Source organism: Ailuropoda melanoleuca, chromosome 10 (assembly GCF_002007445.2).
Source record: "Ailuropoda melanoleuca isolate Jingjing chromosome 10, ASM200744v2, whole genome shotgun sequence".
In the NCBI taxonomy this organism is placed as follows: Eukaryota; Metazoa; Chordata; class Mammalia; order Carnivora; family Ursidae; genus Ailuropoda; species Ailuropoda melanoleuca.
Genome location: NC_048227.1, coordinates 35,232,180 through 35,257,793, shown reverse-complemented (window position 1 = coordinate 35,257,793; position 25,614 = coordinate 35,232,180). Strand labels below are relative to the sequence as shown.

Genomic DNA, 25,614 nt, shown 5'->3' with positions numbered 1-25,614 from the left:
CCAGGCTGTTTCCATCAGAAATCCCTCTCCCCTCTCCTCCCCTCCCTATGGCTTCCTCGGCCCCTCAGAGGGAGCTCCCTGCACTGTGTTCAAATACAAACCAGCCTGGCCATTTACCAGCAGTGGAAACCCTGCTTAGGCACCTCATCTCCCAAAGACTGTTTACCCACCTGTAAAATGGGGGACTACTGCCTCACTTCATAGGATCATGGTGACATTTAAGAGAGAACCCAATGGGGCTCCTGGGTGGCTCAGTCGTTACGCGTCTGCCTTCGGCTCAGAGCGCGATCCCAGAGTCCTGGGATCGAGCCCCGCATCGGGTTCCTCTGCTATGAGCCTGCTTCTTCCTCTCCCACTCCCCCTGCTTGTGGTCCCTCTCTCACTGGCTGTCTCTCTGTCAAATAAATAAATAAAATCTTTAAAAATAAAAATAAACAAAAGAGAACCCAAGATCTCTCTTACAGGGCTGACAAGACTCTTTAGCACCAGACTTTCAGCTCTTAGGACAGGGCCAGTTCTGCTTCCCAGCACAGAGTAGGTGCCACATGTATACTGGATCAGGGACTCAGCGCACAGTGCAAAACCCCTAATTGTCTCTACCTCCTGAAAACTGGTCTCTTTCCCTCCACCAAGGGCAGCAGGTAAACACTTTAGACCACAGGCTCCTGCTTCTAAGAGTCTGAGTGCTATTTAACAGACACTAGGCGCTTTCCAATGCACAGCCAACCTTCACAGGTGCTCCATTTTACAGAAGTGGAGAGCAGTGAGACCACACAGGTCCAAAACCACACAGGTCCAAAACCACACAGCGTGGACATGAGCCGAGCTAGGAGGGTGATGTGGGGTGGGGGACACACTCGTGCCTGCTGGGAGAGGTATGAGAGAGGTAGGGAGCCCTTCTAGTCACTGAGGGATGGAACAAAGCCCGCCAGCCTCAGAAGCCAGTCCACATAGCGCAAAGGTCCTACCCAACCCACATACTTGACCCCACCTCACCCCACAGCTTCTTCCAAAAATGAACAAACCCAGAGGCCCCAACTCCATACCCAGAGAATGGGCTTACAACTGTCTCACAGACAGGCAGGCTGAGCATGTCCCCGTGCCTGAGCCTGGGGCACTTGACCCCTAGAGACTGCTGGACTCCTCTAAAGCAGGGCTTGGGAAAGGGACAGGAAAACCAGAGTCCTAGGAGGCCAAGAGAGGATTCAACTAAGTCCCAGGCCCAGGAGCCAGAGGTCCCTGCTGTGCCAAGCCTGCCCAGGATCAGGCCCAAACAATCCCGCCCAGCCCTTCTCTGAGTAACCAGTTACTAGGGGTAGGAGCAGGGCTCTGGCATCAAGGTTCACGTCCCAGCCCCACCACTTGCCCTTCTCAAGCCTGTGTCCTCATCCCATATGGGAATCATAAGGCCACTTAACTGAGGAAGAAGAGTGAAAATTCAATGAGAAAAATCTAGCAAAACGAGTCCCTAAAACATATTAAATAGAGCTCCAGAATTTTTTTTCTTTACTTATTACAGCTAGGCCCTCCAGGTAGATCTTCTGGAAGGGCCACCACCCAGGGTGGCCACCATCCTGAACTTGAGAACTGTTAAGGTAGGAGCCCTGGGGCGAGGTGGGGGTGTGTGTATACTAGAGCAGCAACCCTCCCCGAACCAGATTTCTGCAGCCCCTGGTGTCCACCAGCCTGGGCCACACCGCCCTGGGCTCCTCCTCCCTCAATCCCCGCCCAGCCTGCCGCGGGCGGCAGAGCACGTGGCCCCAGCCCTAGGGAGCCATTTCGCTCCAGGAGCAGCACCGCTGTAAGGGGGCTGTAGGTTCCAAACTTGGGCACACAGGAGAGCCCCTGACGCAGCACTGCCATGTCCCCCGGGCCGTGGTCAGTGCAGATGCCAAGGCCCTTCTCCTGGCGATCGGAGTTGCGGGCATGTGCATTTTAACAAGTGTCCAGGGGAACGGGATGCGAGTAGTGCACGCACCCATCACCCCTTGATAAAGGGTAGATCTGGAGCAACCCAGGCCAAACTTGGGAAGTGGCTCCCGGGGAGGGCCGCGGACCTGGGATTACCCACCCACGCACCCACCGGGCTGCGAGATTGAACGCTTTCGGTTTATGGCTGGGGGGAGGGGCGTAGGATGGGAAAGTTTGCAGCCCAGACCCGCGTGCGGAAGGCAGCGGCCTCCTGAGGCCAGGGGCGGCGTCCGGTGCCCCCTCCCCAAAAAGCACCCCCACCGGGCCTGCCTGGCCCATCCAGCCCTCGGGAGCAGAGCTTTGTGCGAGGAAAGCGTGGCCCGGGCGCGCCTACAACTCCCACAATGCCGCACCGGCGGGGCGCGGGGAACTACAGCTTCCGAGAGGCGGCGCGCCGAGGTCCGCCTACTCCAAGAGGGCTGCAGAGTCACGTCCAGGCCTCGCTAGTAAACAGCGCCCGGGCGCGGGCGGCAAGCGGGCGAGCGGCCGCCAACGTGCCGGAGTCCGCGGCGCTCCGCGGCGGGTAGCGCCGGCCTCCCGGGTCCCACCCATTCGCGCACCCCCTCTCGAGCACGCCCCCCAACCCCGCCGCAGCCCCGCTCCCTGCAAGCACATCACCCAGCTCCTCGATCCTCCCCCCCCGCTCCCAAAGCCGCGGCGTGGCTGCACTGTAGCCGCCCGCGCCGCGGACCCACGCGCGGCCCGGGCCCCCCAAACCCCCTTGGAGGGGGGCACCCAGAGACAGCGAAGAAGAAGGGAGAGGAAGGAAGCCGCCGCGGGAGGGGGGAGGAGGAAGCGCGGGGGGGAAAGCCACCAGCACCAAGCATGGCCGGGACTGCTGCAGAACCACGTGGGTCTGTTTGCAATTTACAAACGTCGCGACTCGCCCGCCTGCAGCGGACAAAAGTGACCGGGGCCGCTTGGGGCCCCCACGTTCCGGGGGAGGAGGGTCCCGCGGCGGCGCAAGCCCGGCGAGCGGGGCTGTAGTCGCCCCGGCGGCTAAGAAAGGCGAGCGGGGTCGGCAGCGCGGGCCATGCGTGCGCACACGCGCGCCAGCCCGGGCGGGCTGGCCGGGGGCTGCAATCATGGGAAGGGGGTGGGGGGGGAGGAGGAGTACACACCTACAGAGCCCTCCTATCACTTCTTTCTCTGTTTTCCTGAAATGTTGCAAAGAGGGCACCTTCTGAGTGGGCACCATGAAATACTCCATAGCGATCGGCCCCCCTCCTCTGCACGAGCCGGGTCCCGCGGTCCGCCGGAGAATGCAAGATGGAAATCCGAATCAAAGGGCAGCGCCGGACGGAGGTGCAGAAACGGCCGGTCCCAGATGCTGGCGGCGGCGGCGGCGAGGGGAGGGGCGGGCGGGAGGGGCGGGAGGGAGGTCTCTCCGGCCTGCCTCCCCGGGCGTGTGTATGTGTGTGTGTGTTTGCAGCTGATCAGATGTCTGTTTCAAGGCGGGAAACAGCTGGTGAAAACTCAGCACTCCCCCGGCCTCCTTCCGCGGAGTAAGGAATTGCATGTAAACAAAGGACTATTTGCAGCGCCCCCCGGGCTGCGCGAGGCCGGGGCGAGAGGGGCGCCGGCCCCCGAGGGCCGGTTGCGGCCAGGGTCTGAAGGCCTACCCCTCGGCACCAGGAGCCGGGGGCCGTGGGCCGGCTGCGGGGACGCGGCGTGAATGGAGCGAGCTGCGGCCGAGCTACATGCGCCACTATGGGTGATGAGGTCCATCAGCTGACAGGTTGGCAAGCGTTGCAAAAAAAAAAAAAAGAAAGAAAGAAAGGGCCAGCCACCGCGAGGGAGCCTAGCCCGTGTGTCCGGGGTCCAGCAGGGACTGCCCGGTGCAGGGTCTCCGCGCTCGGCGGCCCTTGGGGACAGAAGGCGTGCAGCTGGGCCCGACGAAGACGGCTTAGGCGGCCTGGGGTGCTGCTCGGGGCTTTTTCTTTTTCATGGTTGCAGCTGCACGGAGAGGAGCCGCTCTGGCGCGCTCCCTCCGAGCCCAGGGCCCCCTGGAAACTTGCGTCACAGCCACCTCTTCCCACATGTAACTTGGGGCCGACTTCGGAGGCCAGCCAGCCCCCTCCCTCCCTGCCCAGTTGGCCGCCCAGCCCGGGCTCCGGAGCCTGGGAATCCCGGAGCCGGGGAGGAGGAAGCAAAGGGGGGCGCGCCGGGAGCCTCAGATCCTGGGGCTGCCTTAGGAAACGGGGGCCCCCGTGGGGAGTGAAGGGTGGAGGCGGCCAGGACGGCAGCGGCCCCGAGGCCTGGTGTCTGCTGCCGGGTACCCCCTATTACCCACCCTCCCACTTTCCCCCTGGGCGGGGAAGCTGGACAGCAAGAGGCAGAGGGCCGAAGCTTCTCATTCATGGCTAAGCCAGTGCGGGACCTGCTCCTCCGCCAGGGTGCGCTCTCTACTACGGGTGATGGCCCGGGGCGGGGAGGGAGGGACGCGGTGCGGCCAGCTTCCGTCCTCCCTCGCACGTCCCCTCCCCTGGCTCCTGGAGGGTTGGCCCCTGGCTCAGGAAGACCACGCCTGCCTTGGAATGTCCTCCCTCCTGCCCACCGCCTTTCCCAATCCCATCCGCCTTGAAGGTTCCGCCCAAATCGTGCCTCCTAATTAAAATATTCCTACTAATAACAAGAGTTAATGTTACTTTAGGAACTATTATTGTTACTAGATATTGCGACAACCTTGTAGATTTTTGCATGCATGTTTTCCGATCCTTAAAGCAACCTGTTTAAGTACAGAACCCAGTCCCTGGAAAGCCTCATTGTAGGGACAGGAAATGTGCTCAGGAAATGATGACTTCTGGGGAGCAAATAGGATACAGGGCCACATAACTGTATACACGGAGTCAGGTCTATAGTGCCTAAATGGATGAATGAAGGAATGAATGAATGAGAGCAGGGAGAAGTGCTCTCTTACAGAACTGCCTTGGTCGAGCCTGGTTCCCCCTGAGCGCCCTGTCACTCAGACTGGTCCCCCCATTTCTGCTAAAGGTGCCAAACCACCACCACCTCCCCCCGTGGTGGCTCAACCACTCCTCCCTAAAGGCCTGAAATACCACGGCAGCCCCCACCACCCCACTCCCACTCCCTCCCAACACTTAGCCCTCTTTCCCAAAGTGACACAAGACTTCCTCAAACTCCAGGCTGTCCCTATTCCCAGGACTCCCAAACTCTGTCCGCTGTGCCCCCTGCAAAATTCCTTAGAGCCTCCATTGCTAATTCTCTGCGTCACCTTCTTGTTCTAAATTAGGGGTCAGCAAAGTTTTCCTGTAAAGGGCATGTAAAAGTTATTTGTAATAGTTTCCCATTGCTACTGTAACAAATTAACAGAAAGTTCCTGGCTTAAACCAATACAAATGTATTCTCTGGAGGTCAGAAGTCCAAAAGGGTTGTATTTGACTAAAATCCTGCTGTTGGGGATGCCTGGGTGGCTCAGTTGGTTAAGCGTCTGCCTTTGGCTCAGGTCATGATCCCAGGGTCCTGCTCAATGGGGAGCCTGCTTCTCCCTCTGCCTGCCACTCCCCCTGCTTGTGCTCTCTCTCTTTCTGACAAATAAAATCTTTAAAAAATTATTTTTAAAAATTATTAAAAAATAAAATCCTGTTGTCAGCAGGGCTGTGTTCCTTCTGAAAGCTCTTGGGGAGACTCCTTTCCTTACCTTTTCCAGCTTCTAGAAGCTGCCCATGTTTCTTGGCTGATGACCCCACTCTAGCGGCTCACTCCAATCCTCTGCTTCTATTACCGTATCTCCTTCTCAGGCTCTGACCCCCCTCCCCCACTGTGCCCCTTTTCTGATGACCTTGGGCCCACCCAGATAATCCAGAATAATTCAGAATAATTTCCCCATCTCAAGATCCTTGCCTTAGTTGTATCTTCAAAGGCCCTTTTACCACATAAAGTAACTTACAGGTTCCACTCATTAGGATGTGAACACCTTGTGGGGATCATACCTTTCTTAGTTCAAGGGCCATACAAAACCTGGCAGAGGTTATATTACCCAGCAGTTCCACTCCTAGGTATATACCCAAAAGAATGAAAACAGGGACTCCAACAGGTAATTGTGTACCAGTGTTCATAGCCGCATTATTCACAGTAGCCAAAGGTACAAACCACCTACTGTCCCTAAACTGATGAGTGGATGAACAAAATGTGGTCTATCCATACAATGGAATATTATTTAGCCTTAAAAAGGAATGAAGTGCTAATATATATTACAACATAGATGAACCTTGAAAATATGGTAAGTAAAATAAGCCAGGATACAAAAGATCACATATTGTATGCTTCCAGAGGCATGGATTACCTAGGATAGGCAAATTCACTGAGACAGAAAGTAGATCAGAGGTTCCTGGGGAGGGGGGGGAGGCAGGGTGGGAGGAAAATGGAGGAGTTATTGCTTAATGAGGATGGTGTTTCTGTTTGGGGTGACGGAAAATTTTGGAAATACTGATGGTTGCACAACATTGAGAATGTAATTAATGCCACTGAATTGTACACTTTAAATGTTATTTTATTTTTATTTTTTAAGTAACCTCAACAATCAATGTGGGGCTTGAACTCATGACCCCAAAATCAAAAGTCACATGCTCCACCAGCTGAGCCAGCCAGGCACCCCCTGAATTGTACACTTTAAAATGGTGAAAACAGCAAACTTTATGCTATGTACATTTTACCACAATAAAAGAAAAAAATGGCCAGGGGCCTGGATTTGACCCGTGGGCTTTAGTTCGCTTGACCCCATTGATCCTGCCAATGCCTTGCCCCTTTATTGTCTCACTTCCCTCCTTATCCAACTTAGAATCACAACCCATGAATATAATCCTTCCCTTGCATGTCTAACCCCGCCTGCCTTACCCCTACTCTCCCAACTAGCCGAACAGCCCCGAGAAAAGGAAATCCCACAACCTAGCTGACTGATCTTATTTTCAAATCCCACAGTGGAGCCCCTATTCCCGTGGTCAGTTTTTCCTTCCACCTTCTCCTCTCTCCTCAAGACCTTCATCATCTCCCCACCTTCCCACTCAGCTACATGACTTCAGGTCCTGTTTCTCTGAGAAAATGGGACCAACCTTGAAGAAAAATCCCGCTCGCTCCTCTTGCCATCTGTGCCTCCCTATCTGTACCTGTCATCTGGCCCATGTCCGGATAAATATCCAGGCTCTGTCCATGCATGGACAACCCCTCCATGAGTATCATTCAAAGATGTCTCCCCCGCATCCTCACTGTGTGCCCTCTATCGGGTCATTTCCATCACTAAGAACAAGCTATGTTATTCCCATTTACAAAAACAAAACAAAACACCCACAACCCTCCACCCCTTCCAGCTACCACTCTCTCCCTGCTGTTCTTTACAGCAGAACTCCCTGAAGTGGGTGTTTTGTTCAATCTCCCCTTCTCTCCTGCCCCCACCCAACTCCATGAAAACTAATCTTGCATCACTGGTGACCTCCAAGGAGCTCTGTTTTCTGTCTTCACTGTATGTGGCTTTCTTGTTCTTTTTTGCTTGGCATCTGGGACACCCACCCAGCCAAAGTCCTTGGACTTTGTCTCTGTCTACACACACTCCCTGCTTTTTGGACAATAGAGTTCCAGAAAGGACGAGAAGCCATCCTGTGTTTCAGAATCCAGGTTCTACCTGAACCACAGCTTCAGGTATTAGGGTGACCATGGGCAAGTTTCCTAACCTGACTCAGCTTCCTCATCCGTAACACAGAGGCCATACAGCACGTGGCTTACAGGCTGCTGCAAGAAACCTGTGATCCTCCTGGCATGTCAGAGCATTAGTAAGTGGCAGTTGTTACCACTGATGCCAGGTTGCCATGGGCAGCAGTGACCAGAGGCATCTGAGCCAGCCCAGGAAGAATGACAGGGTTTGGTGGTAGTGTGCTTGGGAGGGACAGAGGAGGGGCCAAGCTTTTCCCCCTTCCTGCTAAAACCTGCCACAGGTGAAAAGAACAGGTGTCGTGTAAGGTTCTTTGCTGTGCTTTACAGTAGATGCCTGCACATAGGGTCAGATGGTTTGACAATCAGCCTGCAGACTACTTGCCCTTTAAATTGTATGTATGGCGGGGGGTGGTCTCTGTAAAGACTGTGAGCAGCTCACTGCCCTGGAGGATGATCTGTGTTAGAAATGCAGACTATCATCTACGGAGCTGACACACAGCTGGCCCACCTGCAGCTGAACTCTGGCAGATACTGCTCTGCAAAGTAGGCATGGGGAGGGGGGGCGGGCTTGACCTGAGGAAAAGAGCTGTGACCGCAGTGTGGCCTCCTTCCTCTACATTGTCAAACAGGAGCCCACCCAGCTGCCTTCTTCCCCATTGCTACACTTCCCCAGTCCCATCCCCAAATTCCAGGTAGGAAGAGTAAAAGAGTCATCAACAGGCTTTACACGGATAAATGAATACAAAAAAATGTGGTCTCTGCATCCAAAAGGTACTGCTCAGCCATAAAAAGGAACAAAGTACTGGGGCCCCTGGGTGGCTCAGTCAGTTAAGGCTCTGACTCTTGGTTTCGGTTCAGGTCGTGATCTGGGGGTTGTGGCACCCAGCCCCGTGTGGGGCTCTGCACTGGGGATGGAGCCTGCTTAAGATTCTCTCTCTCTCCCTCTGCCCTTCCTCCCACCTCTCTCTCCCTCTCTTTCTCTCTCTTTTTTAAGATTCCATTTATTTGAGAGAGAGAGAAAGAGAGAGAACAAAAGAAGGGAGGAGGGGCAAAGGGGAAGGGAAAAGCAGACCTCCCACAGAGCAGGGAGCCGATTGCAGGGCTCGATCCCAGGACCCTGAGATCATGACCTGAGCCGAAGGCAGACACTTAACCAACTGAGCCACCCAGGCACCCCTCTCTTTAAAAAAAAAAAAAAAAATTTAAAGGAACAAAGTACCTGAGGCGCCTGGGTGGCTCAGTCGTTAAGCATCTGCCTTCAGCTCAGGGCGTGATCCCAGCATTCTGGGATCGAGCCCCACATCAGGCTCCTCCTCTGGGAGCCTGCTTCTTCCTCTCCCACATCCCCTGCCTGTGTTCCCTCTCTCGCTGGCTGTCTCTCTCTCTGGCAAATAAATAAATAAAATCTTTAAAAATAAATAAATAAAGGAACGAAGTGCCAATACGTGCCACCACATGGATGAACCTTGAAAACCCGATGCTCAGTGAGAAAAGGCAGTCACAGGACACACAGTGTATGATTCCATTAAGTGAAATATCCAGAATAGGCAAATCCACAGAGACAGGCAGTAAATGAGTGGTTGCCAGGGGCTGGGAGCAGGAAGGAATGGGGAGTGCCTTCACATGGGTATGGAGTTTCTTTTGGGAAGATGAAATTTTCTAAAATTGACTGTGATGACGGTTGGACAAGTTGTATGAATATACTAGAAACCATTAAATTGTACACTTTTTTTTTTTTTACTGAAGTACAGTCGACACACAATGTTACATTAGGTTCAGGTATACAACGTAGTGATCCGACAACTCTATACATGACACCGTGCTCACCACGGAACTGAACACTTTAAATGGGTGAGTTGTACGGTATGTGAATTATATCTCAATAAAGTTAACAAAAGGAATGAAGTACAGACCCGTACCACAACATGGATGAATCTCGACAACACCATGCTGAGTGAAAGAAGCGAGAAACAAAAGACCACAGTACAGAACAGGCAAGTTCATAGAGACAGAAAAGCGATGAGCTTGCCAGGGAATAAGGGGGAGTCAGGGGGAAATGGGGAGTGATTGCTAATGGGTAGGGGGGGATTTGTTCTTGGGGCGATGACAATGTTCTAAAATTGACCTTGGTCGTGATTGCACAACTCTGTGAATATACTAAAAACCACCTGATCGTACATTTTATTTTTTTAAAGATTTATTTATTTGTCAGAGAGAGAGAGCACAAACAGGGGGAGCAGCAAGTAGAGGCAGAGGGAGAAGCAGGTTCCCCGCTGAGCAGGGAGCCAGATGTGGGGTGGGGCTGGATCCCAGGACCCTGGGATCATGACCTGAGCCAAAGGCAGACACTTAACCAACTGAGCCACCCAGGTACCCCAATAAATAAATAAATCTTTTTCTAAAATCTTAAAAAAAAAAAAAAAAGAGCACCCATTTATCATCACTCAGTTCAGGAGGTCAGAAGGCCAGGTAAGGCATGACTGGGTTCCCAGCTTAGGGTATCACCAACTGAAATCCAGGTGTGGGCAGGGGCTATGATCTCATCCTGGGACTCTGATCCTCTTCCAAGCTCACTGGCTGTGGGCAGAAATCAGTTCCTCTCAGCTACAGGATTGAGGCCCCTGTTGTCTTGTTTTGCTATTGGCCGGGAACAGGGCTCGCCTAGAAGCCATTCTCAGGTCCTTGCCCTGTGGCCCCCTCATCTGAGCAAGAGAGGATGTCCCTCACACCGACCCCTTTCTCACTTTGAGTCTCTAACTTCCTCTTCTAAAGGCAGCCAGAGAAAACTCCCGGCTTGTAAAGGGCTCGTTGATCAATCTGTCTACCTCGGGGTCAACTGTGCCATCTCACATAAGCTAATCACAGGAGTTACACCATACGCACAGATCCCCCCCATGCCCAACATGAGGGCAGAATTGGAGGACAAACGTCACTGGGGTTATGAGATGCCACAGATGGGGGAACATGTGGGAGGTGCCAAGGGAGTTAAGGGATTTCCCTAAGGACATTCAGAGAACTGGAGAGGGAGCCTAAACAGTAATCTAGGGCCCCAACCCTAACTGAAGGCTTCTTCCTCTACACAAATATGCCAGGGCCTGGGGAGGTGTACCAGATGGCCTTTTGAGCCCCAGCATGCTCTGGTGTATATGGGGACCCCAGCCGCTGGTTGCAGGGACAGGGTGGGGGGGAGAAGGGGGGTTGGTACCAGCTGTTGGAGCTGGGATGAGGCCTCATAGAAGCAAAATGCTCCTGTCAGGGAGAGCATCCTGAATGCTCCCAGGAAGGCAGAATAAGAGTCAGATGGCCCTCCTGGGGTTTGGAGCAAAGGCCAATATCCCCAGTGCCCAGGTCCCCTTTACTAGCCTAGAGAGGGAGATCGCTGGGCCAAGGTGGCTAGGGTCCCCCAACCACTAGAGGGCGCCTGGCACACACGACGCTTTGTGTGTAAGGCTGGCCTGAACACATTTGGGGAACCCAAGGTAGGTACTGGGGTGAAGGGGCTGACCACCTGCATCCCCACACCCCCAGCTCTGCAGATCTGGGGGGCGTCTGGCTTGTCTACGTGCCCTAAGGCCCTGGCCTCCTGATGCCCGCTTCCTTCTTCAAGCTTAATCTGATTCACTTTGCTCATAAGCAAGCCCTTGAAAGGGGGGGAGGAAGTCCACCTCTGGTATGCACCCCTGTCCCCAAATCCCATCCTGTTCCCGGTGTCTCCAGGCCTGACACTTCAACCCACTGGGGTGGAGGGCAGTCCACTGCCCTCACCCCTGCTCACCTCCATCACTGTGCCCCATCCGGGAGCTGGTCAACACCCAGCTCCTTCCATCACATTCCATGGGAAACCTTCACCTCCTTCTATTAGGGACTTTTCCCCCAGGGAAATGTGGGACCTGACACCCAGCCTAGGCCCTTCCCACGAGTGAGTTCAGGGGGAAGTGGGGACAGAGTCTCGGGGCATTTGGTCGCAATATTAAAATAAGAGCGAGTCAGGGGGTGCCTGGGTGTCTCAGTCAGTTATTGATCTTTGATCATTATCTTTGATTTCAGCTCGGGTCATGGTCTCGGGGTTGTGGGATCAAGCCCCACATCAAGCCCCATTGGGCTGGGCTCTGCACTCATTGGGGAGTCTGCTTGGGATTCTCTGTCCCTCTCCCTCTGACTGACACACACACACACACACACACACACACACACACACACACACGTGTTTCCGCTCTCTCTAATAAGTAAACAAATCTTTAAAAAAAAAAAAAAATGAGAGCAAGTCAGCCCTGAAACCAAGGGAGTGTGGCCAGAGAGAGCAAAGTTTGAGCAGAGGCACACAAAAATCCAGGAGGGAGTATCTGGGGTTCAGGGAAAAGGTACAAAGCATAGGGCCACTGAAGAGGACAACTAGGGATGCTGTTGAGCTCAGGGAGGGTGTCCAGTGTCCGTGTGGGAAGTAAGCTCTCCTCTGAAGGAAGGAGGGGAGAGAAGGCAGGACCTCAAGTCCCATCTGAGGATAGAAGAGGATGGGCTGGGACTGGCCAAGTGGGGGAAGGGACAGAGGCCTGCTCTGATGACAAAGCAGACCGGGGAGGCTGCGGGAGTGGGTCTCCCTGGGGAGGGGTGGGCTCAGAGCCCCAGCGTATCCAGAGGCACGTGAGTCTATGTGCATCCGTGGCCTGCGCCCCCACGGGAGAGGTGCTGCTCTGGTGGCTTTACTCCCATTCTGTTTGGTCCTCATTATGGCACCCGAGGTCCTGGTATACCCTAGGGACCTGCCCAAGATCATACCCACTAGTCAGGGCCAGTGCCTGGCTCCCTTCAGGCCCCCCACAGCCGCCCATGCCCCTGCCCCCAGAGTGGTTCCCATGCTGGCCTCAGGACTCTTGAGCTCACCTGCTACTGGTGGCAGGGTACTGGCCAGATGAGGCCAGGTGCAAGAGAGGAGCTGACCTGGGTTGGGGGAGGGGGGGCGCCCGTGGAGAGGAGAAAACATGGTCTGCATGAAATGACAAGGTCAAGGACGTGGTGAGATAGAACCCACATTCCGTGGTCAACCATCACTGCCCAGACAGCCAAAGGAAGAAACAACTCCCTGGGGTCAGGAAAGACTGTGGATTCAAGTTTGGGCAGACAGGGAGGAAGGAGCAGAGAGAAGCATCCTGGTGTGGATCCAGGCTGGAGCAAAGGGACTGGTTTCAGGTCGGCTTTCTCCTCCCTCAGCGCCTCTGGACCTTGAGCCCCTGCTGTTCATTTCTGGCCATGCTACTGCCAGCCCAGCACACCGGGGGTTAACTCTGTCTGCTGCAGTGGCCTCAGCAGAGGCAGCCTCGGCACAGGGTGGTGCCAGGAACTCAGAAGCTGCAATGTGAGAAGCAGGAGGAGAGGGGCAGGGCTGGGAAAGGCTGAGTCTCAGCAGCCTCGAAAAGAGAGGGTTTCCCTGGCAGGACCCTGAGGCTCCACTCCGGAGGCCAGACCACATCCCCTCAGGATGGCTGCCCTTCCAGCCTCATGCTGGGGGGGGGGTACGGCCCCCACGCAGGGTGGTCCGCAGTCACGGCCAGTATCCAAGCCCATGGGCCACGGGGCTGCAGGTCTGTGCTGTAGATATGGGGAAGGGACTGAGGGCCATCCGCAGACAACCAGCAGAGAATGTACTGGGCCCCGCCCAGCTCTGCCAGAGCACCAGGAGGGGAGCCGGGCAAAGGGCAGACTGGGGAGAACGGGAAGGTTCCTTGGGGTCCCAACCTCAGAAGCCTGGCCTTGACATCCCCCTCCTTGAGCAGAACTGAGTCATAGGAGCCTCCCACAGCTCCAGGGCAAGGAGACACACACAGCTCCCTGCCCTGTCCCTGGGCTGGCTGCCAGCCTGCCTTTGCAGTGAGAACCAACCAGAGACCGGTCACTTCCCAAGTGTGTGTGAGGTGCTAGGTACTGACTGAGTACCTCAGCTCCCTTCTCTCTGTCAGTCCTCATCCACCACATCAGTGGATTCACAGGGAGTATTATTAGGACCACCACTACTAATGAGCAGAGGCTCAGAGAAGTTAAGAAACTTGCTCGAAGCCACACAGCCAGAGCAGACTTGAACCTGGGCTTGTCGGACTGGCGCACTCGGCCACCATGCCATGTGCGAAGGTGGAAAAAGCAAAGTTCACCGGCAGGTGAACATAGGTCTACGTGCCAAATCCAAGAAAGGCAGCCCCGGGACCCCCAGGAAAGCAAGGTGATACAGGGTGAGAGCAGCATCCAGAGGAGGCAGGGGAAATGCCTCGTCCCAGATCGTGGATGAATCTGTGGCAGGAAGGGCCTCCCATAAGCCCGAGGTGCGTCCCCAGGGCAGGCGCACAGCTCCTTGATAGATGACAGCGCACCTGTGGGGCAGTACACCGCAAGGCTCTGCTAAAACCGAATGGCAACACCTCAGTAGGCATCATGGGAGCCTGCCCAGGGACTAGGAGCTGGAGAATCCCAGCGCTTCCAGCAGCGTGACCTTGACTCCCCTCTCTGAGCCTCAGTTTCCTGATCTGCCCAAGATGTAGCATACCAGCACCAACATTCAGGGTTTCTGTGAAGATTACATGAAGGGTTTGTCAAAAAGCACTTCGATTGAAAACCTTCTTCTTCTTCTTTTTTTTTTTTAAGATTTTATCTATTTATTTAGAGAGAGCAAGCACGAGCTAGGAGGGGAAGAGGAAGAGAGAATCCCAAACAGACACTGCGAGCCCAACTCGGGGCTCGATCTCACAACCCTGAGATCACCACCTGAACCGAAACCAAGAGGCAGACACTCAACCGAATGAGCCACCCAGGCGCCCCTGAAAACCTTCTTCTTCACAAAAACTTGTACATGCACATACATAGCAGCATTATTCACAAAAGGTAGAAACAACCCAAATGTCCATGGATGGATGAATGGATAAACGAATTCTGGTAATAGCCAAAGAAACACTGGAATATTATTCAGCCATAAGAAGGAAGGAAGCACTGATGTGTGCCACAGCACGGAGGAACCTCGGAGACACGACGCCAGACATGGAAGGCCATGATGCTTGTGATTCCACTGATATGCAATGTCCAGAACAGGCAACTCGAGAGAGACAGAAAGCAGGCGGATGGTTGCCAGGGGCTGGGCGAGGGAGGAATGGGCAGGGACTGCCAATGGATTCCCAGTTTCTTTTTGGCTTTGTTTTAAATCAATTCCATTTTTTTTTAGACCAGTTGTAAGTTCACAGACATGTTGAACAGCAGGTACACAGATTTCCCACACAGCGGCTGCCCCCCCCTCACACGCACAGCCTCCCCCACCATCAGCAGCCTCCACGTGAGCTCTGCATTTGTTGCAACTGGTGAACCCGCAGGGGTTTCTTTCTGGGATGACGAGAATGTTCTGGAATTAGTTGGTGGCAATGGAGGTACCACTCTGTGAATGTGCTAAAACCCACTGGGTGGGTGAATTTTATGGTATGTGAATTATATCTCAATTTTTATTTATTTATTTTAAGTAGGTTCCACACCCCATGTGGAGGCCAATGCAGGGCCTGAACTCACCACCCAGAGATTGAGACCCAAACTGAGATCAAGAGTGCGACGCTTAACCAACTGAGCCACCCAAGCATTCCTACATCTCAATTTTTAAAAAAACAATTGGAAAGAGCTCATTACCATGTCCTTCGACTTCAGAGAGTCTATCATATGATGAAAGAGATGAACTTATTTTTAAATGCTTGACACCCAGAAGAGATCCGGGCAGAACGGTCCTGGAAGCCTGGGACAAGTGACAGAGTTGGGCTAATGGCACACAGGACACACACGAGTGACCAACGGCAGGAGCTGCCAGCTGCCATGTCGGCTCTGCACAGAGCTACTGAATGCAAGGCCACGGGGAGAATAACCCAGAGGCACGAGGCTGGCAGGAAAGGCTTCTCCGAGGTGCAGCAAACGGCCAGAGTTGGAGGACTTGAGTAGTTTAGTGGGGATGAGGCCACAGGTGGACTTACAGAGGCTCAGACGTGTGCCACTGTGGAGGGCTGGTAGGGGTGGAGGGAGCTGAGCCCAGGGGGTGGCACGGCCATCCTAGCCCTCTGCATGTCCCAAGCAGGTTATGGGAGGTACTTTACTTTGGTTCACAAATCAGTAGAAAAAGCTTGCAGCAGGCCTGCCCTGCGCCCTCCAGAAGCTCTAGACTTCCAGGTTCCTGGGGAGAGAGAATATATGAGATCAGCAAGTCTGGTCCAGGGCAGGGCCCCCCATACCCAGTGTGGAATGACCAGACACACTGATAATGCGGCACTGGAGGGACAGAGGCAGCTACTCCTCAGAGCCTGGGCCCTTCCTCCAGCCCCAGGTGGAGCTAAGGACCCACAGAGGGACTCCAGAGGCAGGCCTGAGCCTGAAGACCCACAGGTGAGGCTCACAGGCTTCTCCTTCACCCATCTCCTATCCCTCCTGCCTCTCCCCGCTGTCCCATATAGTCCCAACCCTGTCCGGGGAGAATCCAAATAGTACAAATGCCTTGGAGAAGGTAAAGGGCCAGGCCTGCTGTGAGTACACGTACACACACACACACACACACACTGCACATACACACATGCACTGCCCTTTCACACCACATAGATCAAGACAGAATCACCTAGAACCTACGTATAGGGAAGAGAAAGGGAACTAGTTAGCATCATGTCTCCTCTGGGCCAGAAAGGTGCCAAGGGATTTGCATGCACTGTCTCATTCAATCCTGTGAGATTTCAAAGATGAAGAAAATGAGCTTCTGAGAGCTTAAGGAACTTAGCCAGCGGGACACCCAGTATGTAAAAGCCATAAAGCAGAGCACAGTGCCCCAGAAGCCGGTCCTGCAGGGGCAGCTTAGCAGAGTGGGGGCGTGGGCTGTTTCTGCCCACCACCTGGCACTGGCTCCTTTGGGGGCCCCCTCACTCCCACTTTCGCCATGTGGTTCTAGGGGCGTTGGCCCTGTACTGGGGCAAGCTCGTGAGCCAGGCTTGTCTCATCAGGATCTGAGATGAGCTAGGACCTGAGAAGCCAAGGGGCTTGCTGGAGCCCCAGGGGGAGGCAAACTGGGGGTTCTCAGGCTTCCGGAAACACTGACAGGAAAGTAGAGCAACACAGAGGACACTGGGCCAGGAGAGGGAAGCCAGTGTCCTGGTGCACTGCTGAGCACTGGATCCGCTAGGCCCTTGGCCCATGCAGTTATACGAACTGTTGAGTAACTGGTCTTTGAATCCAGGTCTGACTGCAGAGCTCTGGCTTCCCTGCCCAAGACTGTTCCCATAGAGGATCTGGTCCTGGCAGGGCTGGGTCCCACCTCTCCCAGAATCCTGGGGTGGGGCAGTGTGGGACTCTCTGGGCCTCCTCCTCAAGCAGCTCCATCGCTTAGTTTGACCTTCAAAGTTGGCATCTGCTTGCAGGAATCTGTCTCTCTCCTCCTGGAATTCAGCCTCCAGATGTCAGATCCAAGGCGGCAGCAGTGGCCGCACAGGGCTCCCCCCAGAGTGAATCAGCTGCATTCCAAAGGTGCAAACACAGACGCCACACCCTCGGCAGCCTGGGGCTGCAGACTTCCTCCCCAGGCCCGCCGGCCCCCACTCCCGCTCCCCTCCCCTTCTTTGCCTCTTCCCAGCCAGACCAGGCGTTGGGCTTCCTTTCCAGAGACATTCTCCTGGAACTGTAACAGAGAGAAAAAGAAAGCCACCGGGGCCGCAGACACCCTGATCTGCTCTGCTGCCTCTCTCTCCTGCAGCGAGCGCAGACCCCAGCCCAGACATCCCCCTGCTGTTAGCAGCGTATCAGGGTTCATCCATTCAGCAGGTATCTGAGCACCTACTATGGGATGGCGAACAAGATGCGGACGACCCCCTGGTGTCACGGAACTCAGCCCAGCAAGAGTCGACAGAATTGGGTACGCAGACAAGCAAACGATCCTGAGGATGGGAAGGGCCATAAAGGAAAGAAGGGCTGAGACAGATGACCAGTGACAGAGGGCGGGTATTGGGGGGCTCTCTCAGGGATGACTCATGAGCTGAGCCCGAAATCCCCACCATTACTGCGCAGGAACCAGGGCAAGTGCCCAGAGAACGCCAACCACACAGCAAGTCACCACTTTAAAGCACACAATTCAACGGTTTCCAGTATCTTCACCATGTTGTGTCCAATCAATTTAGAACATTTTCAACACCCCAAAAAGACACCCAGCACCCATGAGCATTTACAGTTCATCACCAGCCCCCCCACCCCCACCCCCAGTCCCTGATAGCTACTGGGGGCTTTCTGCTTCCACGGATTTGCCTGTTCTGGAGGTTCCAGATCAACAGCATCACACAGTATGTGGCCTTTTGTGTCTGGCTTCTTGTACTCAGCAAGGGTCATCTGGGTGGTTAACAAGTGTCAGGGCTTCGTTCCTTTTTAGGGCTGATGATACTCCACTGTATGGATGGACCACGTTTTATTTACCTCATCAGCTCATGGATGTGGGCTGTTTCCACCTTTTGGCTATTGTAATGCTGCTGTGAGCATCCCTGCACGAATTTTGGCCTGGACCTGTGTTTCCATTTCTCTTGGGTAGATACTTAGGAGTGGAACTGCTGGGTCAAATGGTATCTCTATGTTGAGGTGCTGCCAGACCATTTCAAAGTGGGCTGCACCATCCAACATTGTCGCCAGCATGGTGCGAAGGTTCCAATTCCTCCCCATCCTCCCCAATACTTATTACTGCCCCTCTTTTTTTGTTATAGCCATCCTGGTGGGTGGAAAATGGTACCTCACTTTGACTTGCAGTTCCCGAATCAAGCCTGCTCTGTGGCTCGTGGGGCCTCAACCCGTTCCTTCCACGCCCACCCCACCCCCACCCCCGAGGACCCCAGTTCCTTCAAACCCTACATCGGGTCCTGCTGTGATCCACTTCCTCTTTCACAAGGATCAAACCAACATCCAGTCCAATTCAGCCAATGTCTACCACTTGAGGCCTTCGGGTCCAAGGAAAAGCGGGGAGGTGGGAGAGGGGTCCTGGTTTGTGCCCCCACGGCAGACAGGGAAGAAAAGGGGCCTCAGGAAAGTTCCCACAACAGTTCCTACACATGTCTTTCTATCTGTGCCCCCTCTAAAATGTGAGCTCTGTGAAGGCAAAGCTTCATCTGTTCACTGCCAAATCTGTAAGTAGTAGGCATGCCATAAATGCATGTTGAGTGAATGAATGAATGGACAGAAGATAGAGAAAGAGACCTGAGGTGGGGCATTAGGGGTTAGAAGCTCCAGCTCTGAAATGAAATAATTCGCACCAGAATCCCACTTCTGCTCTTTTATAGCTGTGAGCCCTTGGGTGAATCACTTGGCTTCTCTGGACCTTCCTTTCCTCACTACAAAATGGGCCTAACAGTCACAAGATACCGGACAGGGTGGTTTTGAGGATTAAATGTGATCGTACAGATCAGTCAACATTATGTGCCAAGGACTTGTACAGATGAGGTCATGCAATGTCTACCTTCACAAGAACCTGATGAGACAGGGTGATCATTACCGGCTTCGGGCTCGTACGGTTAGTTAGGGCAAAACCAAATCCTCACCAAGAACCCACCTCCGGTCAGGAGCATTGACCCAATGCTGGATGGCCCCTAATAAGAATACCGGGCCATCCCTGAGCGGGCGACAGATAATCTGGCCCAGAGGGGGACCTGCCCATTCAGCAGACAGTCCTGGGTCCAGTGTCGGGCTCTCAGCAAAGGCGGTAGGCTACTGGGGAGTCCAGAGATCCTTAATGCAGGACGGGCATGAGAGACACTGCCAACCAGATGTTAAGCATGCAGGAGCGGGGCACCTGGCTAGCTCAATCGGTAGTGCACACAACTCTTGATCTCAGGGTCGTGAACTCAAGGCTCACATTGGGCGTGGAGCCTCCTTAAAAAAACATAGTTTAAAAAAATTAGTTAAACATGCAGCAGAGAGGTACAAAGAGACCCTGAGGCTGCATGCCCAGGGTGCCAGAGCCAACACCAACTGGCAACTTGGGTCACTGGTCATGAAGGCAGGAGGGTACTAATCGTTTTATCAAAGAGAGCATAAAGTCAGAAGTTCCCGACAGGGAAGCCTGGTTCCTGACGTGACTCCCTTAAAAATGGCAGGTGCTCTTTTCCTCTGTCAGGGTGTGGGAAGGAGCCATGGAGAACCCACACCAGCTGGACCACCTTAGAGTGACAGGTGTGAATAGATTCCCCTCAATTCAAAGAGTCTATATGGAAGAGCTCCAAAGGGTTAGCCTAGGGGAGACATCAAGTTAACCCCTAGAAAAATCAGCCTGGCACCGCCCAGAGGCTGAGTAGAAATACTGAAGGTTCTCCCGAATAGAGATGGGCATCCCCTTCACTTTTGCCTCTTCATCTGAGGAAACAGATGGTCTAAGGATGGAAACTTAAGGAACACCTGTTTTCAGGGGCCACAGGCAGACAGGAAGACAGTATAGACTGTAGAGGGCTTAGGAGGTGAGCAGGACCACCGGCTGTTGGAGAAGCAGCTGAGAGGTCTCTGTGCAAAGAGCTGCTTGAGGGGCAGCTCAGGACAGAACAAGGAGCTCAGAAGCAAGTGGGTGATGTAGGGCGGACCGCTCTTCTGGGAAACTTGGCAGCGGACTGCTGGAGACAGGGCTATCGCTAGAGACTCCATCATTTATTTTAAACAGGGGAGAAGCTCAGCTGATGACAGCGCTCCAAAGGAGACTGGAATGCGTTTCAATTCAGTCATGGAAAACAATTACACACACCAGGCTCCGGTCTGCTAGAAAGCTCCGGAAGGGGTTTCTCCTGGCTGCCTGGTTGGGAGGTCCAGGGCAGTGGTTTTCCAGGTTGAGTTAGAGGACCACTAGTTAAACATGCAGACCCCTGGGCTCTATCCTAGACTTACTGGGTCAGCGTGTCCAGTGTGAGACCCTACTGGGACTCTAAGATTCAGAATACTGCCAGAGAGGCAATGAGTCTGTAGGGAGGGACAGACCAGCTCAATATGAAACAATGCACAGAGTGACTGTTCACCAGCCCTGGCCCACAGGGGTTACTTGAGGGGACCAACTCTCATCTCCTTCTGGCATGCTATCCACATAAGTCTCACGACCTATCTCCCTCTCCCTGGGCACCCCCACACTCACGGCCCACCTGGCCAGTGGCCATAGCTGCAGCTGCCCCCTTAGTCCAAGGCCAGGGTGTGCAGATGGGCCCCAGGTACCCAGGTGGACTCATTCACCAAGACCAAAGCCCCAGACTTTACGAGGAGGAAGCCCCTGGCTGGATGACCCCGCCAGGAGTCCTAAGGCGCCTCTGGGCTCACCTACACCAGTCCTGCCCTGAAGAACTGACTGATTTGGCTGAGACCCAAAGGCCTGGGGACAAAGCCCAAGGACTGTGTGGCAGAGAAGAATAGCAGAAATAGAAGAAAGTGTCTCTGTCCCCTTTGGTCATCATCCCCACAGAGTGTGTATGTGTGTGTGGGGGGGTGTCTCCAAGCCAAATAAAAGTATATCCCCTCTGCTGGGTTGATTCAGCGCCCTGAGGCACAGGGCTTGTGAGCCGAACAGTTTGCACCTGGATCCCATCTCCTGCTACTTTACAGCTGTGTGCTCTCAAGCAAATCACTTAACCTCTCTGAGCCCCTTTCTCATCTATGAAATGCACCTGACAGTAAGTACGCCCTGTGGTCCCATACCATCAGGACCTCTGACTGCTGACCTGAGCCTTGAACACAGAGGGCTAGGTCCCACTCCTAACTTCACAGCTACGTTTCCTGCCGCAGCCCAAAGGCCAAGACTGGAAGTTGTGTCAGGCAGAAGGGGCAGATTGCATAAGATTTCCCCTCCCTGCCCCCATTAGAAACCCACAGGCCTTGGGATCAGAGGCACAGGCCGATCTTCAGAGGAGCACAAAAACATTTCCCCCATTCCCACAGCAGAGAAGCAGTCAGCACAGCCAGCAGAACCCAGACTGGCAACCCTGGGGCCCTTTCCAACCCGTCTGGGCAGTGGTCAGAGAACCTGCTTGCAGGGACCGACTTGGGTGGATTTCATGTGTATGTTTTAATTGCTCCAGGCTCACGGAGATGTTGAGTGATTCTGCTAGTCCTGCAGTTGCTGGTGGGTACACATAGCCTGCCTGGCTGGCACCGCCTTTGTTACTGCTTGGGAGCACTCAGCCATTCTGGGCTTCCCCCCTCCCCCCACTCCCAGAAGCAGCAGGCTCTGGGCCTTCTGCCCTCCCTCCCTGAAGCCACTTGTACCTGCTCCAAAGCCTGGAGGGGTGACAAGTGCTTCCCAGACAATAAGAGCCTGCCAGGAGAACAGACATCCTCAGAGGCTCCTGCTACACCCTTGTTTTGTGCACTGAATTCAGACTCGGTTTCAGGGCCCTAACTGCTGGGTATGCATCTCAGCAGACTGGCTTTGGGGCCGATTATTGGCAAAAAGGAACCTGCCTGCCCATCCTTCATTTCAGGAGGTCAGTCACCCCCCCCCCCAATATACACTTTCCCTTTAGTACTCTGGGAGGAAACTGAGGCCCAGGGCAGAGGACCCATCTTGGGCAAGGTCACCCCACCCTGGGTCTCCTGGGTGTGTTTCAGGCAATGACATCAAACTCCTTGGGCTCCAATGCTGTGGGACCTTGGGCAAGTTATTTAACCTCTCAGACAATGGTACTGTCCAGGTCTGGGTTGTCCAGAGGATGGATGGAAATTATATGCATAAAGCACCTAGCACTCCGCCTGGTACCTTCTCAATACCTGACCCATTATTATCATTATTCCATCCTTTTCATTCTCCCCTCCCTCCACTCCAGCCACCCCCCGATTAAGGGCCCTGAGGCCCGTCAAACGCCCAGGCACAGGCTGGGTCACCGGCTTCTCCTCAGGGACCCTTCCTAGCCGCCTAGTTGACGCTCTTCCCCTGCTTTTGTCCTCGACTTCACACTCGGACACACTGGGCCGTCTACTGATTCACCCTGCTGGCCTCTCTCGCCCTGGAACGGAAGCCTTCTGAGGGCAGGGCTCCTGCGAGCCCTCGCTCGAGTGCGTGAAGGAGTCCTATCCAGGGAGTCTGGCCCCGGGGCCGACATTGTCCTGGGGACAGCCAGCCCAACCCGGGACTGGAGGAGCAGCGCGCTCGGGGAGTGGGGGTGGGTGGGCCGCCAGTCGCGGCTGGCGGTGGGACGCGGGCTCCAGGGGGCGGCGCCGGGGACAAAGGGTGGCCCTACCTGTGCGGGGGGCGCGGGCACCTCCCCCAAGGTGGCTCCGGCGCGCGCCCGCGAGGTCACGTCCCGGGCGCGCCGGCCGGAAGGGAGGCCCCGCGCGGGGCGGGGGGCGGGGCGTCAGTGGACAGACCACGCCCCCAGGCGCGGGGCCGCAGCGGGGGGCGGGGCCAATGGGCCGGGGCCGCCTCGCACTTCCGCTCGCCTGGGCCGGCTCATTCATATTCATGCAGCGTGTGACGGGCGGGCCCCGGGTGCCGGCGGCGCCCCGCCCCCGGGCCGCGGATCCCTCCCCGGCGGAGGCTCCGGCCCCAGTGGGGCGCCCCCGGCTTCCGCCTCCGGGAGGGAGTTTCCACTTGGTCACAACTCAAAAATGTGTCGCTCCCGCTCCTCCGCCCCCTCGTCTCTGCCCTGGGCGGGGGGGTCTCCTCCCTCGGAAGGCAAGAGGGCGGGCCCAGGGGAGGGGCGGCTCCTCCTTCCTGGGGCAGGGCCATTGGGATGAGGCTGACCCTTCCCTTTCTCCCTTCCTCCAATTTAGAGCTTGTAATAATATTAATTTTTAAACAAAATAATAGTTCTACTCTATTGAGCTCTGTTCTGTGCCAGGCACTGTGCCTTTTATATGAACTACCTCTTTCAAACTTCTCAATAGTCCAACTGAATTAAGTACAACATTCATCACACCCCAGAAGCTCGGAAAAGTTCAGTGACTTACCCACTATCACACTGCTGGCGTTGAGCTTTTTCGAAAAGGTTGGTACCGATGGGTTGGGGCAGGGGTCAGGAGCTGGACCCCCCCACCGGCTTTTAGGAAATGGGCTTACCTAAGGCCCTCCTGGCTGGCTGGGGGTGGCTGAGGGGTGTATCTGAATGCCCCATTTGAGGGAGAAGCTACTACAGGGAGGAAACCAAAGCATGAAGGTAGGACAGGCTACACAATTTGCCCAACCCAATGCAAAATGAATGGCCCTGTGTTCCAAAATGATTAAGAATTTCAAGAAGGTGATGGCAGAACATTCAGCCAAGCATAGGCCCTACCTAAGTACCAGGATTGTGTGACTGCACCGGTGAATGTCCATGAAGCCGCCTGATGAAGGGGCTCAGGGGCTTTTCTAACACCTGAGAAGCCTGAGGGGACATCCCCACCTCCAATGTCACCTCACCCACCCCCACCCCCAGCCCAGGAGCCTCACCTCCATGCTGGCATCCAGGGCTCATCCTCCAGAGCTCCAAAAGCTGAGCATTTCAGGTTCTCTAGAACTGGATTCCTGGGGGTCGGGTGAGTCCTGTGGGGAGAGTGTGTCCTGAACCTGAATGACCCAGCTGGCCCTTGGGTCTGTGCCTCCTGGATATTCTCAGCCCGGGCCACATGGACAGGTAGGCTGGCTTATACTTGCCAGACCCAGCACAGGACTCAGTTCTTACTCGAAGCCCTCCTTTCTCACTGGAGCAGGGTGTGAGGAGCTGCCAGGGCTGCTTCCCAGAATAAACACCCCACCCATAGTCAGCCCCAGCCCTGCAGGCACAGCAAGCCAGCGCCAACGGGAGAGAGCTCACCAGGCCCCAGCTCAAGGTTAATAAGTCACCCTGATCTCACTCCCTCCATCACTCCATCCTTGTTCCTGGGCCCCCACAGTGCGTTGCAGGCTTCATTAATAACAATAGCTACTATTCATTGCATTCTTTCTCCCCATCAGGCATCATCATCATCATCATCATCATCATCATCATCATCATCATCATCGGAGACCCTCCTGTGCCCTCTGCACTGAGGCTCACACAACCCCATAATAGGCATGAGGATCACCATTTCACATATGGGGATACTAAGGCACAGAAAGATCCCATGGCTTGGCTAAGGTCATGGGCTGGAGTTTGGGGTTTGCTGCCATTCATCTGTCCTGGTTCCTGTTGTCTCTCCTACATGTACAATATAGGTCATAGGGCTCACTTCTTTATGCTTTCTTTTTTTTTTTTTTTAAAGATTTTATTTATTTATTCAACAGAGATAGAGACAGTCCGCGAGAGAGGGAACACAAGCAGGGGGAGTGGGAGATGAAGATGCAGGCTCATAGCAGAGGAGCCTGATGTGGGGCTCGATCCCATAACGCCAGGATCACGCCCTGAGCCAAAGGCAGACGCTTAACCGCTGTGCCACCCAGGCGCCCCCATATGCTTTCTTGTATTAGTTACTTTCAGCTCCTTGAATAGATTAAGGCTCAGGAAAGACAGGAACTGTGTTTATACCGCTGAGTTTCTCTGGACCCAGCATTTTGTGTTAATTGACGAGTCATTTACTAAGCATCTATATTGTGCAGGATACCCTCCTTGCAGTGTGCATGTGTGTGAATGAGGGAGTTGCGTCCCCTCTGGGTAATGATAGGTGAGGGGTCCCCCACCAGACTGAGAGATCTTGAAGGCACCGACGGGGTTGCCAATCCCAGTGCACACAGTAGGCCCTCAATAGATGTTGATGAATAAACACACAATTAGAGCTTAATAAGCATGTGTTGAATGAATGGGAACCTAGGAGATGTTTAATAAACGTTTATTGTTGAACGTTTAGAAGATTCAGCCTCCCAAATTTACCTATCAGCAATTACCTTAGCTCAGGCTACTATTACAAAATACCACAGATTGGGTAGCTTAAACAACACACATTACTTCTCACAGTTTTGGAGGCTGAAGTCCAAGTTCAAAGTGCTGGTGGATTCAGTTTCTGGTGAGGACTTGCTTCCTTGCTTGTAGATGGCCGCCTCCT

At 54.4% G+C, this 25,614-nt stretch overlaps 1 protein-coding gene across 3 annotated transcripts in view; it reads right to left on the bottom strand.

The window, feature by feature from the left end:
• TFAP4 (transcription factor AP-4) overlaps positions 1-24,258 on the bottom strand; it is a 32,639-nt gene extending 8,381 nt beyond the window's left edge. Inside the window, exon 1 of one of the 3 annotated variants that reach the window (XM_034670463.1) lies at positions 24,047-24,258. In XM_034670463.1, coding sequence (XP_034526354.1) covers positions 24,047-24,060 — 14 coding nt within the window. In that variant the 5' untranslated portion in view covers positions 24,061-24,258. Of the gene's footprint in view, positions 1-3,092; positions 3,339-22,859; positions 22,985-24,046 lie in introns of those variants that run through there. The other 2 variants (XM_034670464.1, XM_002924599.4) reach the window with 2 other exon arrangements.
• Positions 24,259-25,614: the final 1,356 nt, after the last annotated feature.